The sequence below is a fragment of the Mobula birostris genome, chromosome 15 (genome assembly GCF_030028105.1).
Source record: "Mobula birostris isolate sMobBir1 chromosome 15, sMobBir1.hap1, whole genome shotgun sequence".
Taxonomy (NCBI): domain Eukaryota; kingdom Metazoa; phylum Chordata; class Chondrichthyes; order Myliobatiformes; family Myliobatidae; genus Mobula; species Mobula birostris.
The window spans coordinates 51859645-51875142 of NC_092384.1; the positions used below are offsets into that span (position 1 = coordinate 51859645).

General features: G+C 42.4%; 1 protein-coding gene across 1 annotated transcript; it reads right to left on the reverse strand.

The window, feature by feature from the left end:
• Positions 1–481: 481 nt before the first annotated feature.
• On the reverse strand, positions 482–13173 carry aprt (adenine phosphoribosyltransferase). The gene is made up of 5 exons (XM_072279182.1): positions 12914–13173; positions 3095–3198; positions 2294–2427; positions 2106–2184; positions 482–1670 (listed from the first exon to the last, which is right to left on the reverse strand). The coding sequence occupies exons 1-5, from the start codon at positions 13156–13158 to the stop codon at positions 1531–1533; spliced, it is 702 nt and encodes a 233-aa protein (XP_072135283.1). The 5' UTR covers positions 13159–13173; the 3' UTR covers positions 482–1530.
• Positions 13174–15498: the final 2325 nt, after the last annotated feature.

The following is a 15498-nucleotide window of genomic DNA, read 5'->3' on the forward strand; positions in this document are numbered from 1 at the left end:
GTTTGCAAAATAGCCCTTAATGCAGTAAGCGATGAGTAAATATTGCTGTTAACCTTAATTCACAGTTCATTAGACAAACTTGCAAAGAGTAAAATGATTGACCACGCAGGCATGGATAGAACACTGCAGTGGTAACCATGTGGATGAACTGAAGCAACAATGGAGCAAGTGGTATAAGTGGCACCAATGTGTGGTCCACTGCAGGGAATTTGACTAGCAATGAATGAATGAATAAGAATGGACAACAGAAAAGAGATATTGGAGGAGTATGGTGTGCTGAACCTTATCAAAGACAAAGGATAGATTGCTACAATCCATAACCTGGTATCAATCACAGTGGTACAAGACCATTCACTCAAACACATTTAGAACTATCAGCTTCTAAGAGTCAATGAAGAAATACTTAAATTGCACCATTGTTAAATCATGTTTCCATTTCAGAAGGAAATTTTAACCAATAATCTTATACAAACATCAGAAATAAAGTTCCATGTGTACTTTTATAATGTTATCTTTATTGTCTCTATTTATGGTTCTTAAAAAAAATCACAGTGAGGCTTGATCAAATGCCACACAGTTCATATAGAATCTCATGGTCAGTTTGGTATCTGAGAGATAAAAACATAGTGAGATCAGGTAACCGAAAATGAGTTCTGAGCATTCACGGTGCAGTCCTGCTTTTTAAAAAAAAAATTCAGGGATTTCCATTAGGAATGTATAGGAATTACCAAGACTAGACGATCCAATGATCTCACTTTAAGCGCACTTTGTCTTGCTATTTCATGTTCTCATTATTTATACTTGCACAACTTGTTGTCTTCTGCATTCTAGATGATCTTTTATTTATCCTTCTAGAGTTACTATTCTATATATTTGCTGAGTATGCCTATAAGAAAATGAATCTGGGTTGTATATGGTGACATATATTGATAATAAAATTTAATTTGAACTTTTGAACTAGAAAACTTTAAAGTTCAAATTAGTTCTTAGTAAGTTCAGGATATATGCCGTCTCAATTATAAAACAAATTATTAAAAAGAAATCATTACCCTTCTTGTTTTTTTTTACTGTTTTTTATGGAGGTCGGGATTGAGGATGTGATTTTAAGTTTTTTAACTCTGTTTGGTTTCAAGTTAGCCCATTGCTTTGCTTTGCTTTTAGTTAGTTGCACGGTGGGTTTTTTTTTGGGGTTTTTTTTTTTCTTTTCTCTATTGAGATATATATATATATATATATATATATATATAAAAATTAGTATACTATTATGTTACCTTGGTACGTTATGTTTAAATTACATTGTATTTTTTTGTATTAATATCTCCTGTAATTTTATTATATTCTAACAGTGTATTAGTGCCTATATGGCTTACCTTTTTGTATACTTATTCAATAAAAAGATTTAAAAAGAAAGAAAGAAAGAAAGAAAAAGAAATCATAAACACTACTTCTTGATTACATTGACCCTGATGGTCAGAGGATCTAACGACAATGAATGAATTACATCTGTAATAAGGTAGGCAGTTCTCATATTTAAAATTGCACCAGTGAATAGAAAGGCACATGATTCAATTTCTCTAATCCTTTCAGTTCCTTAATTTCAATTACTACTAAACACTCAAGAACATCAGCTCCCAATTTCTTCATCAGATTGCAAGCAGCTGCCATGGTACCTGCACCAAAGACAAGAAAAAAAAAATCACATTCAATCATTTGATTTTATTAAAAACTTTAAACCTACAGCTTTGTTGATTGCCGGGAACTGTACCATCAATTTGTGGGATATGTAGCTCAGCATCTTGGACTATCTATGTGGTTCTTTTGTGTGACTCCCCCCACCCCCGCTACTGTGAATGTGCTGTGTACGTTTTGCACCTTGGCCCCAGAGGAATTCTGTTTTGTTCGACTGTATCCATGTATGGTTGAATGACAATTATACTTGATTTGATCCCAAAATTTACTTGCTGAAGGGCTATCAAACTGTGCTGATGAAATTGCCAAGATTCGGTATCGACTTAGCAAAAAATAAACGCCAATGTGTTTAGATTCCTAATACAGCAAATTTCAGGCCAAAATTCATGCAACAGCAATATAGTTATATCTTGTACCTCCAGTTGCAAGCACATCATCAATGATGACAACTTTCTGCTGTGGTTGCACGTGATCAGTTTGTATCTCAATCTGATCCTAAAAAAGAAACAGTTTTCAGAATACGATAGCATTAAGACATGGTTATATAAAACAAGATTACAAGGTTTCCCCCTTGAGTCATATAGAGGAAAAAAAAAGAGATTACCTCTCCATATTCAAGCTGATAGCATGTGGAAACAATTTTACCAGGAAGTTTCCCCTTCTTTCTTATTGGTACAAAGCCAATTCCAAGTCTTTGAGCTAGAGCAGGACCAAATAAAAATCCACGAGCATCCAAACCTGTCGGGCACAAATGTAAGGTTACCCCACAGTGGAATACAACAGCATACAATTCACAGCAGAATTATTCCTAGTAAAACAGTCCCCAAGAAAATTCCTATAACTTCAGCGAAGAAGGTTTTTTTCCCCAGAAAGATATGCCATATATTTATACTGCTTCATGAAAAGTAAATTTGGAAGCAGGCTACAAACAAAAACGGTTCTCCTATACTGTGTGGGGGCTTTCCTTGTCATCCAATGCTTCCTTCTAATAACATTTATTTTGATCTGTCAGTTTTTGAAACTTTCTTAAATTATAAAGGCAGAGATCATTTAATTTTTAAAAATCTCCTTCTTTACCCAAAGGCAAAAATTTGTACCGTGGTGTGGCTCTACAAATGGGAAAGGAATGTTAGTATTCCATCCAAGAACACTTTCAAAACATTAAAAAGAATATTAGAGAGTCATACATCTGTGGTTTCCTAGTCCTTTATTGGGCCTGCACATTATGCCACTAATTAGACAAGGAAGTCCTAGAAGTAAATCACCTACTGGCCTGTGACTTTATCTACTACACCAAGAGTAACTCATCCAGCAGACATGAATTAAATAGCCACATGTAAAGCACTGCAGCCTGGTTTTAAGAGGAGACTGAAAGCTGAATTTCAATCAAGAAAAATACCCTTACCCACAATTAATTCAACCTGAGCAAATTTCTTTCTCAAATGATCTTCAAACAGGTCAATAACAGCAGTGAAGGCTTTGGGATCTTTCAAGAGGGGGTTGATATCCCTGAAATAAAATAGGCAATAAGTTAAATGCAAGAGCAGAAACCACTGGAATAATCTCTATTTTATGGAATGCAAACATATAGGATATTATTCTTAACAGCAACAGAGAAGACATGAAATCATACTGCTGGAGCAGATAAGATTGCTGCTCAATTCCAAAAAGGGTCAACACTTATTTGTGGAGTGGGCTGGGAGCTAATACGGGACAGTAATAAAAGATGTAACGGGAGACAGCAGAACAGAACATGAAGAGCCAGGTGAATGATTTTACAAGGAGTAAAATAGATTGGCAGGGACAATCATACAGGGAGCGGCTTGCATTAGTCTAATTGACATGGGTTTTTGTATTAGCAAACAGAGGGAGAAGGGGGAGCTGCCAGTGATACAAGACACGGGGGTTAAAATAATTAAAGGTAGAGTAAAAAGAGTAGTAAACACCAGATTAGGGCATTATGCGGGGTATTTTAGCATTATATTGTAAAGCAGTTGAAGTTGGAATAGAGGTTCATGAATGAGCTTCACAAATGACCAGGCTGCCACTTACTGGATTTTTTTTTGTTTTTCATACCAATATTCTAGAGAATATTGTGCATAAAAATCCCAGGCAGGTCAGCGGTTTCTGAAGTACCCAAACAGCCTCGTCTGGCACCAACAATCATTCCACAAAGTCACTTCGATCACATTTTTCTGCATTCTGATGTTTGGTTTGAACAGAAACTGAACCTCTTGACCATACCTGCATGCTTTTTTCCTGCAGTGAGCTGCTGCCACAATTGGCTGATTAGGTAATTGCATCAATAAGATACATGATGATGATGATGATGACGTCGACTCAGGCCTGAGAGGCCAGCATCGGGCATTTTCATGCCTTACAAGGTGCGGAACAAGAGACCGTGTGGCGCGCCAATCCTCACACAGACATTTTGCAGTACAGTATTTTTATTTTACGAGGTCCAGTTGCGAGCTCAACACTCAACCCGGCACGGATGGAAAGCGTACTTGGGAACGGCCCGACAGGATTTGAACCTGGGAACCTCAGTTCCAGAGTCCGGCGCTGATGTCACTGCGCCACCAGCTGGCCAAATGAGATCCAGGTGTACCTAATAAAGTAGCCACTGGGCGTATATGTGAAGGGGCGGGCAATTAATTAGGCACAAGAATAAAAGATAGTGGGCAACAATAGAACAAGTACAAAGACTAGATTCAATTAAGGCTATAAGTTCACAGGGAAGGTATAGAGTGTAATATCAATATCAGCAGAAACCCAAGATTTGGTTAGACAGAGGTTTAACAATAAATTGATTAAACATGACAAGATGTAGGAGTATGGTCTCACAAGTCACACTTTGAAGGAGCTACTTCAGAAATTTATAAGCCAAGTTTGATAATGACCCTAATTAGCACTGTACATGTGCGAGTGTGTGTGGCACCATCGGTTGTGGTCGACCGTGGGTACTGCGCCTCTGGTAGTCACTGGTTTGTCGAACAGCGTCGACTGTGGCTATTGAGGCCGATTCTGGAACGACAGGCTCTGCCACAGTTGCTGTATGTGTAGGGCGTTGTGGAATTGTTGTCTGCTGTCGGCTGTGCTCTCCGTCCTCAAACTGACTCAGGATCACTCTTTCGCCTTGCTCTAGGTGATGCTGAAGAGTACCTCACCACTTGTTGCGGTCACCTGCTGTATCCTCCCAGCACTCTGCGTTGATTTTTAAGGCTTTCCTGTCGCGCTTGCAGAGGTCCTTGAAGCGAAGCTGGGGTCTACCAACGTTCCTCTTGCCTGTTGCTAGTTTTCCGTAGAGGATGTCCTTTGGCAGTCTACCATCCTTCATACAATGGACGTGGCCCAGCCAGCGCAGTCTGCGTTGTCTTAAAAGTCTGAACATTGTGGCAAGTCCAGCACAGGAAAGGACCTCAGAGTTTGGGACTTTGTCTCTCCAGGTGATGCTGAGGAACCGGCGAAGGCTGCGAAGGTGAAAACTTTCCCCCTGAAAAAGTTCCCTCTCCTGCTTGGAATAGATGGTCCAAGTCTCACTACCATACAGGAGGGTGCTGATAACGCATGCATTGTACAGACATGATTGAACAATGAAGTCTATAAATGGTTATATAAACAGGAACCTTGGATAATTTGTTAGGATGATTGAGTGAGACAGACGTGACCTGTGAGTATGGAACAGTGCAAGTTGCTGGCTCCTTCTGATCTACTGATGTCAGTTTATTGAGATAGCTGGTACAATAGGCTGGTCCTGGACTTATTTCCTGGCATAATTTACATATTACTATTTAACTATTTATGGTTTTATTACTATTTATTATCTATGGAGCAACTGTAACGAAAATCCAATTTCCCCCGGGATCAATAAAGTATGACTATGACTATGCTTGTGTTTGCTGCTCTTTGAATAAATAATATTATCTAAATCACTTTGTTTTTCATTATTTAGGTAACAGTATATATCTAATTCTGTCTCAAATAGTTTCATCAGCTGTTCATAAATGGCTGATTAATAAGATACGACATTGAAGATCCTGTGGCATTATGGCAGGAGATTGGCTGAAGCTAAACAAACTAAGGTGACAGACTAGTGTCCTCTAGAGGGCAGTATTAGGATGCTTATTTTCCAAAATGTATTTATACCATATATTGGGTGCAGTGCACACCATTTACAACATATTACACTATTTACAAGTTTCTCATTCCACCTGCTCTGACAGATCCCCAAATCCCCAAATCCCCATCGTTATCACAAAGAATAAGAGCTGCAGCCACACAGGAGCAGCACCACAAGCAGATCTCCCTGCCAAGCCACACTCCATCCTGCTAGAAAGTATGTTGCCATTCCTTTAGTGATTTTTTTTTGCTTCAGACAATACTGGAATACACCACCCAACAATACCGCAGGTGTACCTTCAACAAGACTACACAATTCATCACAACAATACTGCGGGTGTACCTTCAACAAGACTACACAATTCATCACAACAATACTGCGGGTGTACCTTCAACAAGACGACACATTTCATCACGACCTTCTCAGGAACAACTGAAGATGGGCCGTGGCACACTGTCCTTAGCAGCCACAGCTACATTCCACAAATTAGGAAAGAGCTTCGCAGGTGCATTACCAGCGATTAAGAGGCTGAAGAATGTTATTGAACAACAAACCTGGAAATGGAAAGCCATTGGTTTCATAGGGAACCACCAGCACACTTCAGACTTCTGTGCCTAGGCAATATAATACGGGGATGAAATGTGTTGGGAGATCAGAAGCAGGAAACACGCGAACTCATGCTGGAGACGCGAGCCCACAATGGTTCCTGATCCTGCCACTGATGGGTGAGATGGTGATAATGAGTTTATTCAGCATTTACTATCCATACAGATGAGGCTGATTACTTTGAGTTTCCCCAATTTGAGTTTTAAGATTAATTTACATATTGTTTTTAAAAATAAATTTAAAAACACCACCCTATAGGGAGCTGAAAGCTAGATCAAACTTAATTTGGACTATTATCCCACCACGAGAAATTACAATGCTGAAAACCATAGAACCATAGAAACTACAGCACAGAAACAGGCCTTTTGGCCCTTCTTGGCTGTGCCAAACCATTTTCTGCCTAGTCCCACTGACCTGCACATGGACCATATCCCTCCATACACCTCCCATCCATGTATCTGTCCAATTTATTCTTAAATGTTAAAAAAGAACCTGCATTTACCACCTCTTCTGGCAGCTCGTTCCATACTCCCACCAGTCTCTGTGTGAAGAAGCTCCCCCCCAAATGTTCCCTTTAAACTCCCCCCCCCTCACCCATAACCCATGTCCTCTGGTTTTTTTTCTCCCCTTGCCTCAGTGGAAAAAGCCTGCTTGCATTCACTCTATCTATACCCATCATAATTTTATATACCTCTATCAAATCTCCCCTCATTCTTCTATGCTCCAGGGAATAAAGTCCTAACCTATTCAACCTTTCTCTGTAACTGAGTTTCTCAAGTCCCGGCAACATCCTTGTAAACCTTCTCTGCACTCTTTCAACCTTATTTATATCCTTCCTGTAACTTGGTGACCAAAACTGAACACAATACTCCAGATTCGGCCTCACCAATGCCTTATACAACCTCATAAAACTAACAAATTATTGTACAAACTCAACACCAAAAAGCTCCCACACCAGGCTACTAAACTGGCAATACCTGTACCCATCCTCCCCCTTGGAGAGTTAAAAGTTTAAAACAACCCATTTCACTGAGACTTTATAATATACAGATGAAATGCTCAAATGCCCAAATGCTCTATCATTTCAATTTCTTTTTCCAAGTGCACCAGTGAAACCAATCTACCTGATGAATTTAGTTTCAGCTACTCTTCACTACTTGGCTACCAAAGGCATACTAATATTTAAATGGAGAAAGACTGCAGATGAGTGAAGCACAAAGGGGTTTTTAGGTGCATGATTTACAAAAAATTAATAGGGAGGTGCAGCAAGTGTTTAGCAAGGCAAGCGGGCCTTCGTTGCAAGAGGGTTGGAGATTAGAACTAAGGAAGTAGTGAGTGGTTAAATGGTTAAAACTTTGTGTTCCTAGTTTGTTGTCATAGAACACTACTTTAAACACACAATAGGTCTAAGTTCACTGGCTCTCCACTCAGCCTTGGCTCACCTGACATAGCAAAACCTGTGCCAGGCTGCTGTTTATTGACTACAGCTTAGCGTTCAACAGAATAATACCCTCAGTTCTAATCAACAAGGTTACTCTGTACCTCCCTCTGCAGTTGGATCCTTGACTTATTCATCGAGAGACCGGTCAATACAGATTAGAAAAAACATCTCCCCCTCACTGACAATCAACACTGGTGTATCAGTGCTCCACTCTCTCGGCACCCACGACTGTGTGGTTGGGCACAGCTCCAACACCATCTATAAATCTGCCAATGATACAACAATGCTGACAGAATTTCAGGTGGTGAAAAGGAGGCGTACAGGAGTGAGATAAATCGGATGGTTGAGTGGTGTCGAAACAACAACTTTGCACTCATCATCGATAAGACCAAGGAATTAACTGAGGACCTCAGGAAGGAGAAGTCGACGCACCAGTCCACATCGATGAAACACCAGTGAAAAGGATGAACAGTTTCAAGCCCCTAGATGTCAACATCTCTGAAGATCTATCCTGTACCCAGCATTTTGATGCAGTTACAAAGAAAACATGACTGGTTATATATCATTAGGAATTTTATATAAATAATTCTCCAGGCAGAATACACTCCACCTACTGCCACCCTTTGCCTTCTGTGGACAAGCTAATTCCGAATCCACACAGCCAAGTTTCCCCGGCCTCCTGACTTTCTGAATGAGCCTACCATGGGGAATCTTATCAAACAACTGACTAAAATCCATATCCACACCCACTGCTCTACCTTTATCAATATACTTTTATCACATCCTCAAAGAATTCAAACAGGCTTATGAGGCATGACGTGTCACTCACAACACCAAGCTATGTCTAATCAAATGCTCACAATTCCTGTCTCTAGGGAGCTTAATTAACAATTTACCCACCACTGAAGACTCACTGGTCTATAATTCCCAAGGTCATCCCTATTCTTTGCTCGAACAAAGCCAACCTCTAATCATCTGATACTAGTCCTTTGGATGCAACGATCATCGGGCAATTTGCAATGACCAATTAACCTACTAACCTGTACGTCTTTGGAACGTGGGAGGAAACCAGAGCACCTGGAGGAAACCCACCTGCAGACAGGAAGAACGTACAAACTTTCTTACAGAAGATCATTACGATAGAGATGGCGGTGTAGCAGTTGGCACAACGCTATTACAGCTTGGAGCCTTGGAGTTTGGAGTTCAACTTTACTGTTAACCCACGGTACGTTTAAACAGAAGTAACATAACATGGTGTCAGAAGTGGTTCTGGAAGAATAATACGGGAGAATTGAGAGTTGAAGACAATCGAGAAAAAAAAGAAGAAAAAAAGTTCGAACTGTAAACAGTAAAATGGAAGGTTTACAACCCCCACCAAAACTTCAGCTGACTGGCAATGTAGCTGGAATCGGAGGATATTCAAGCAACAGTTTGAACTGTACTTATCAGCGATCAATTATGAAGAAAAATCAGAAAAAACCAAAGCCGTGCTTTTGCTCCATGTAAACGGGGATGACGCAGTAGAGGTATGTAATAATTTTGTCTTTGAAGATGGAGATAATTTCAATTTAAAGTCGATAATGGACAGATTTGAAGTATTTTGTATACCTAAGCGTAATTTAACGTATGAACGATTTAAATTCTTCACATGTGCGCAGAGGGCTACTGAAACAATTGATCAGTATGTTACTGAGTTAAGAAAGCGTAGCACAACTTGCGAGTTTGGATTGCTCACGGACTCTCTCATTAAAGATAGAATAGTTTGTGGCATTCGAGATAACGCTCTGAGAAAGGCTGTTGAGACAGCAAGATTTAAATTTTGAAAAAGCTTTCACGTTCTGCAAAGCTTCTGAGACCGTGATGCTGCAGGCTGAAGAGCTTTTTGTTGAAAACTGCAATGTAAATGCTGTAAAAAAGCGCAAATACATCAAGAAATATAATAATATGTCCACAAAACCTACAGGGAGCAAGACAGCATTTGAAAGGAAAAAAGTCATGTGATCGCTGTGTGTAGGAACATCACCCAAATCAGTATTTCACAAATGGCAAAATTTGCCACAACTGCGGTAAGATTGATCATTTTTCGCGCTGTTGAAGAAGTAGAAGGAAAATGAAATGAAACAAGTAAATGCAGGATATAGATGTACTTTATGAAAATGCTGACATGGAGAAGATAAAAGCAGTTGCTGCAGTTTCTGAGATGACCAAACAGGAGGCAATTGATGATGTGAAAAAGCAATGGTAAGAGGAGGTTGCTTCAATGCAAGCTAAAATGAAAGAGACACTGAGAGAATGAGAACACGAGGAATTCTGCAGATGCTGGAAATTCAAGCAACACACATCAAAAGTTGCTGGTGAACGCAGCAGGCCAGGCAGCATCTCTAGGAAGAGGTACAGTCGACGTTTCAGGCCGAGACTGTACCTCTTCCTAGAGATGCTGCCTGGCCTGTTGCGTTCACCAGCAACTTTGATGTGTGTCAACTGAGAGAATGAGATTCAGTCTAATCATCGCCTAGAGCAAGAACACTCACAGTGGGCACAGTATAAGGAAGAAGTGAAAGCACAATTGAAGGAATTGAGAAGTATTATTGAAATGATTAAGTCTCAGCATAAGAAAGAGCTAACAGGAATTCTGCAGATGCCGGATATTCAAGCAACACACATCAAAGTTGCTGGTAAACGCAGCAGGCCAGGCAGCATCCCTAGGAAGAGGTGCAGTCGACGTTTCAGGCCGAGACCCTTCGCCTTGGCCTGAAACGTCGACTGCACCTCTTCCTAGGGATGCTGCCTGGCCTGCTGCGTTCACCAGCAACTTTGATGTGTGTTATAAGAAAGGGCTAACACAGTTAATGAGTGAATTAGATGAAGAAAAGAAGATTTGTATTTCATTACAAATGGAAGTGGAAGGAATTAGGAAAGATACAGTCTAAATAGAAGCAGGGAAGCAGATTGCTGAGAGATCAGGAAATAGTGAAAAAGAAAATATTACTCAGTGACGCTATCCAAAGACCCATATTTATTAAAACAAAAATTATGTACTTTGTACTGCAAGGCATGAAATGATAAAAAGCTCACTGCTGTAAATATTGCACAGGTATAAAGAACCATTTCTCAAAGGCAACACGTCTAACTAACTGGGTATTGTTTGCTCTTAATTCTAGATTGCAATTTCTTTCACTATAATTGAGAAAAGAATTTGGAAACAAATCAGAGGACTGCTGAGACTCGTATCTAAACTCAAAACTGCATAATCTTCAGGGAAATACAACTTTACGTCTATTAAAATAACAAAAATTATGTTATTTTGACAGATCGCTTCAATTAGATAGCTTAAGCAAAGGGCCATAGATATAAATTATACAATCACAAGAGGACTGTTTTGAAAATGATAACTGTACTCAGGATCCAAAGTCTCATTCCAGATGAGCGGCGAGCCGCAGGGGCAGGCTTCCAGAGTTTATAGCCTCAGTGACAAAAGCGGGATTGTGCAAGAAGTCAGTTGGGCATAAGGGGCAGTACAGCAGGCAAGTCAATAAATACTGCAGGAATAGAATCAGTGCTCTGTTTACAACAACGGTGCTGAGGTCAAGAGGGTTCAGTTTCTTGATCCTAGGAGTGAACATCACCAGCTGTCTGGCCTACACTGACGCAACGGCCAACGAAGCTATCAATGCCTCTACTTTCATAGGAGGCTAAAGAAATTTGCAGGCCCCATTTCAGCCTCACGAAGCTTTTAAATGATGCATCACAGGAAGCATCCTATCTGAATGTGTCATGGCTACTGCTTTGCCCACGACGCCAAGAAACTACAGGGCAGTGGACACAAATCAGTATATCAGAGAAACCAGCTTCCCCTCCATGGATTCTGATTACACTTTCCACCGCCTCAGTAAAGCAGCCAACATATTGAAGACCTCAACCGCCCCAGACCTTCCCTCTCGCCCCAGCTCCCTTTGGTTAGAAGATACAAAAGCTAAAAGCATCTATCATGAAGGACCCTCACCATCTGGAACACGACCTCTTCTCATTACTACCATCAGGGAGGAGGTGCAGGGGCTGTAAGACTCCTCAATGATTTAGGAACAGTTCATGAACCAATGAACATTACCTCACTATTCCTCATTTGCATTTTTTCTTTTTGAAACTTAGAGCAATTTTTTTATGTCTCGCTCTGTACTGCTGCCACAAAACAGAACATTTCACAACATATGTTAGTGATAATAAACCTGATTCTGAAGCGCCTACTACCAGGTTCAAGGACAGCTTCTATCCCACTGTAATAAGACTACTGCATGTTTCCCTCGTCTGAGAAGATGGACCCTTGATCTCACAATCCACCTGGTTGTGATCTTGCACCTTGCTGTCTACCTTCACTGCACATTCTTATTAATTGTAACACTCTGTACTTTATTGTTCTTTCAACTTGTAGTACTTTCATTATTACAGGATTGCACTCCCCACCCAGTAATTCACAAACTTGCTCACCAGATTAGCCCACGTGCTTTGCTGATAATAACTATCTTTACTTCCATATTTCGCCCAGAGGAGAACTGTACAATCCACCAGCACACCAGAACATCATTTGATGATAACTTAAACCCAGCAAGATCAAGGGATGTATTAGTCGCTGTGGTCCCCGAGAGCAGGCGCTCGCAGACACATGAGCATCACCACCAACAGTCTCATGCGAAATTCTCTAATTATGTTCAATCTCAAAACCGGACTCCCGAAACAGGCACGCTATTTCAAATGGTTTTCGTCAGAAGAGTTACTGGACGAACCGAGCAAGAGAATTAAAATATTTTTTTCGCAAACCCGCCTTTAAAAGTTCACTATTCCCCACCACCACCACGTGTGAACTCCCTGAGCCACAAAACGCACTCAGGGCGGTGGGAACCTCAATGCCAAACACCGGGGATGAGAAAGCACCCCAACGTGAAGGCTCCCTGATTCCCTCGTTGGCTTCACCCGGCAGCCCAGCCCCAGAACCAACTGAAGCGGCGATGCAGCCAACGCTTGCCCGAGAAGGTCCACCGCCACGCCGCCGGAAGACTCACTGAAACAGGATGCCCCGCTTGGGGAAGTCGGGGAAACTCTTGATGCTGCAGCGCACCAGCCCCAGCTTCTCCGCCTGCTCCGCGCTCATCCTCCAGCCGCAGCACCGAGTCACTCCCCCCGCTACTCCGGCTTCGATGGGATTGGGAGCGGCCAGGCCCGGCCCGGCGCTCCGCACGCTCATTGGGCGATTGCCCCGGCGCTCCGCACGCTCATTGGGCGATAGCCCCGCCTTCCTCACGCTCATTGGGCAAGCGCCCCGGCGCTGAGACGTTAACGGTTTCCATTGGTAGAGAAGCGTCCAGACCTAATCAGTTCCCCTCTACCACCACCCTGCTCTGTCTAGCGGAATTAGTCCTTACTCTTAATAATTTCTCCTTTGACTCCTCCCACTTCCTCCAAACTAAAGGTGTAGCTATGGGCACCCGTATGGGTCCTAGCTATGCCTGCCTTTTTGTTGGCTTTGTGGAACAATCGATGTTCCAAGCCTATTCTGGTATCTGTCCCCCACTTTTCCTTCGCTACATCGACGACTGCATTGGCGCTGCTTCCTGCACGCATGCTGAGCTCGTTGAGTTTATTAACTTTGCCTCCAACTTTCACCCTGCCCTCAAGTTTACCTGGTCCATTTCCGACACCTCCATCCTCTTTCTAGATCTTTCTGTCTCTATCTCTGGAGACAGCTTATCTACTGATGTCTACTATAAGCCTACTGACTCTCACAGCTATCTGGACTATTCCTCTCCTCACCCTGTCTCTTGCAAAAATACCATCCCCTTGTTGCAATTCCTCCATCTCCGCCGCACCTGCTCTCAGGATGAGGCTTTTCATTCCAGGACGAGGGAGATGTCCTCCTTTTTTAAAGAAAGGGGCTTCCCTTCCTCCACCATCAACTCTGCTCTCAAACGCATCTCTGCTCTCACTCCATCCTCCTGCCACTCCACTAGGAATAGGGTTCCCCGGTCCTCTCCTACCACCCCACCAGCCTCTGGGTCCAACATATTATTCTCCGTAACTTCCGCCACCTCCAACGGGATCCCACCACTAAGCACATCTTTCCCTCCCCCCCTGCTTTCCGCAGGGATCGCTCCCTACGCGACTCCCTTGTCCATTCGTCCCCCCCATCCCTCCCCACTGATCTCCCTCCTGACACTTATCCTTGTAAGCGGAACAAGTGCTACACATGCCCTTACACTTCCTCCCTTACCACCATTCAGGGCCCCAGACAGTCGTTCCGGGTGAGGCGACACTTCACCTGTGAGTCGGCTGGGGTGATATACTGCGTCCGGTGCTCCTGATGTGGCCTTCTATATATTGGCGAGACCCGACGCAGACTGGGAGACCGCTTTGCCGAACACCTACGCTCTGTCCGCCAGAGAAAGCAGGATCTCCCAGTGGCCACACATTTTAATTCCACATTCCATTCCCATTCTGAAATGTCTATCCACGGCCTCCTCTACTGTAAAGATGAAGCCACACTCAGGTTGGAGGAACAACACCTTATATTCCATCTGGGTAGCTCCAACCTGATGGCATGAACATTGACTTCTCTAACTTCCGCTAATGCCCCACCTTCCCCTTGTACCCCATCTGTTATTTATTTTTATACACACATTCTTTCTCTCTCTCTCCTTTTTCTTCCTCTGTCCCTCTGACTATACCCCTTGCCCATCCTCTGGGTTCCCCCCCTTGTCTTTCTCCTCAGGCCTGTTGTCCCATGATCCTCTCATATTCCTTTTGCCAATCACCTGTCCAGCTCTTGGCTCCATCCCTCCCCCTCCTGTCTTCTGCTATCATTTTGGATCTCCGCCTCCCCCCCCACTTTCAAATCTCTTACTAATTCGTCCTTCAGTTAGTCCTGACGAAGGGTCTCGGCCTGAAACATCGACTGTTCCTCTTCCTAGAGATGCTGCCTGGCCTGCTGCGTTCACCAGCAACTTTGATGTGTGTTGCGTCTGTCTCAATGCTTTGGTAGAACAGGTTGGCCTTTCCAATATGCTATCTCTAACGCTGGACGCGTTTCACAAACACAAGAGATCCCGCTGAAGCTGGAAATCTTCAGCAGTACACCAGATATCCCACCCTGCAAAAACTCATTTCAGGGAGGTCTCAACCTCATAGCAGTCTGTGTCAATGAATTTATTGATTTTGCAAGACATCAGATTCACAAGTGTTTTGTGAAACAGCTGACTTCTGAATTCTGTCTTAAATGTGCCATGTTCACAATAGCTGCTGTCTTGCTTGATGAGCAGGCATAGTTTTTTGCTATTTCTGAATCAGGAAATATTTTCCTGAATAGCTTGCTTGTGTGCTTACACATCTGGAATGGCAAGTTATGCTCAACGATGAAAGATGTAAAGTACACCTCAGCTCTAGTGACCTTCTCTGTCAGACTTTGGTTTTCTGCTGAAAAGAACTGTGAAATACTTGAGCAGTTTTCCCTGCACTTAGCTTCCCTAATATGTTGTGGTCCCTAAAAGAAATAAAAGCATAAGGTGTCTCCTTATTACAGGTGTGCACCGCTTAACGTCCATTCGGACAACGTCCGATAGCATATATGTCCGTAGTCACACACACATATTGCCTG

Bases quoted from the DNA above. Each gene is read 5' to 3' on its own strand.
- aprt (XM_072279182.1), bottom strand. From the start codon at position 13,158: ATGAGCGTGAGGAAGGCGGGGCTATCGCCCAATGAGCGTGCGGAGCGC. The intron at 2,428-3,094 runs GTAAGGGTATTT...TGTGCCCGACAG, and splicing joins TCAGGTTGAATTAATTGTGG to GTTTGGATGCTCGTGGATTT. The intron at 1,671-2,105 runs GTACAAGATATA...TCTTTGGTGCAG, and splicing joins TGATGTGCTTGCAACTGGAG to GTACCATGGCAGCTGCTTGC.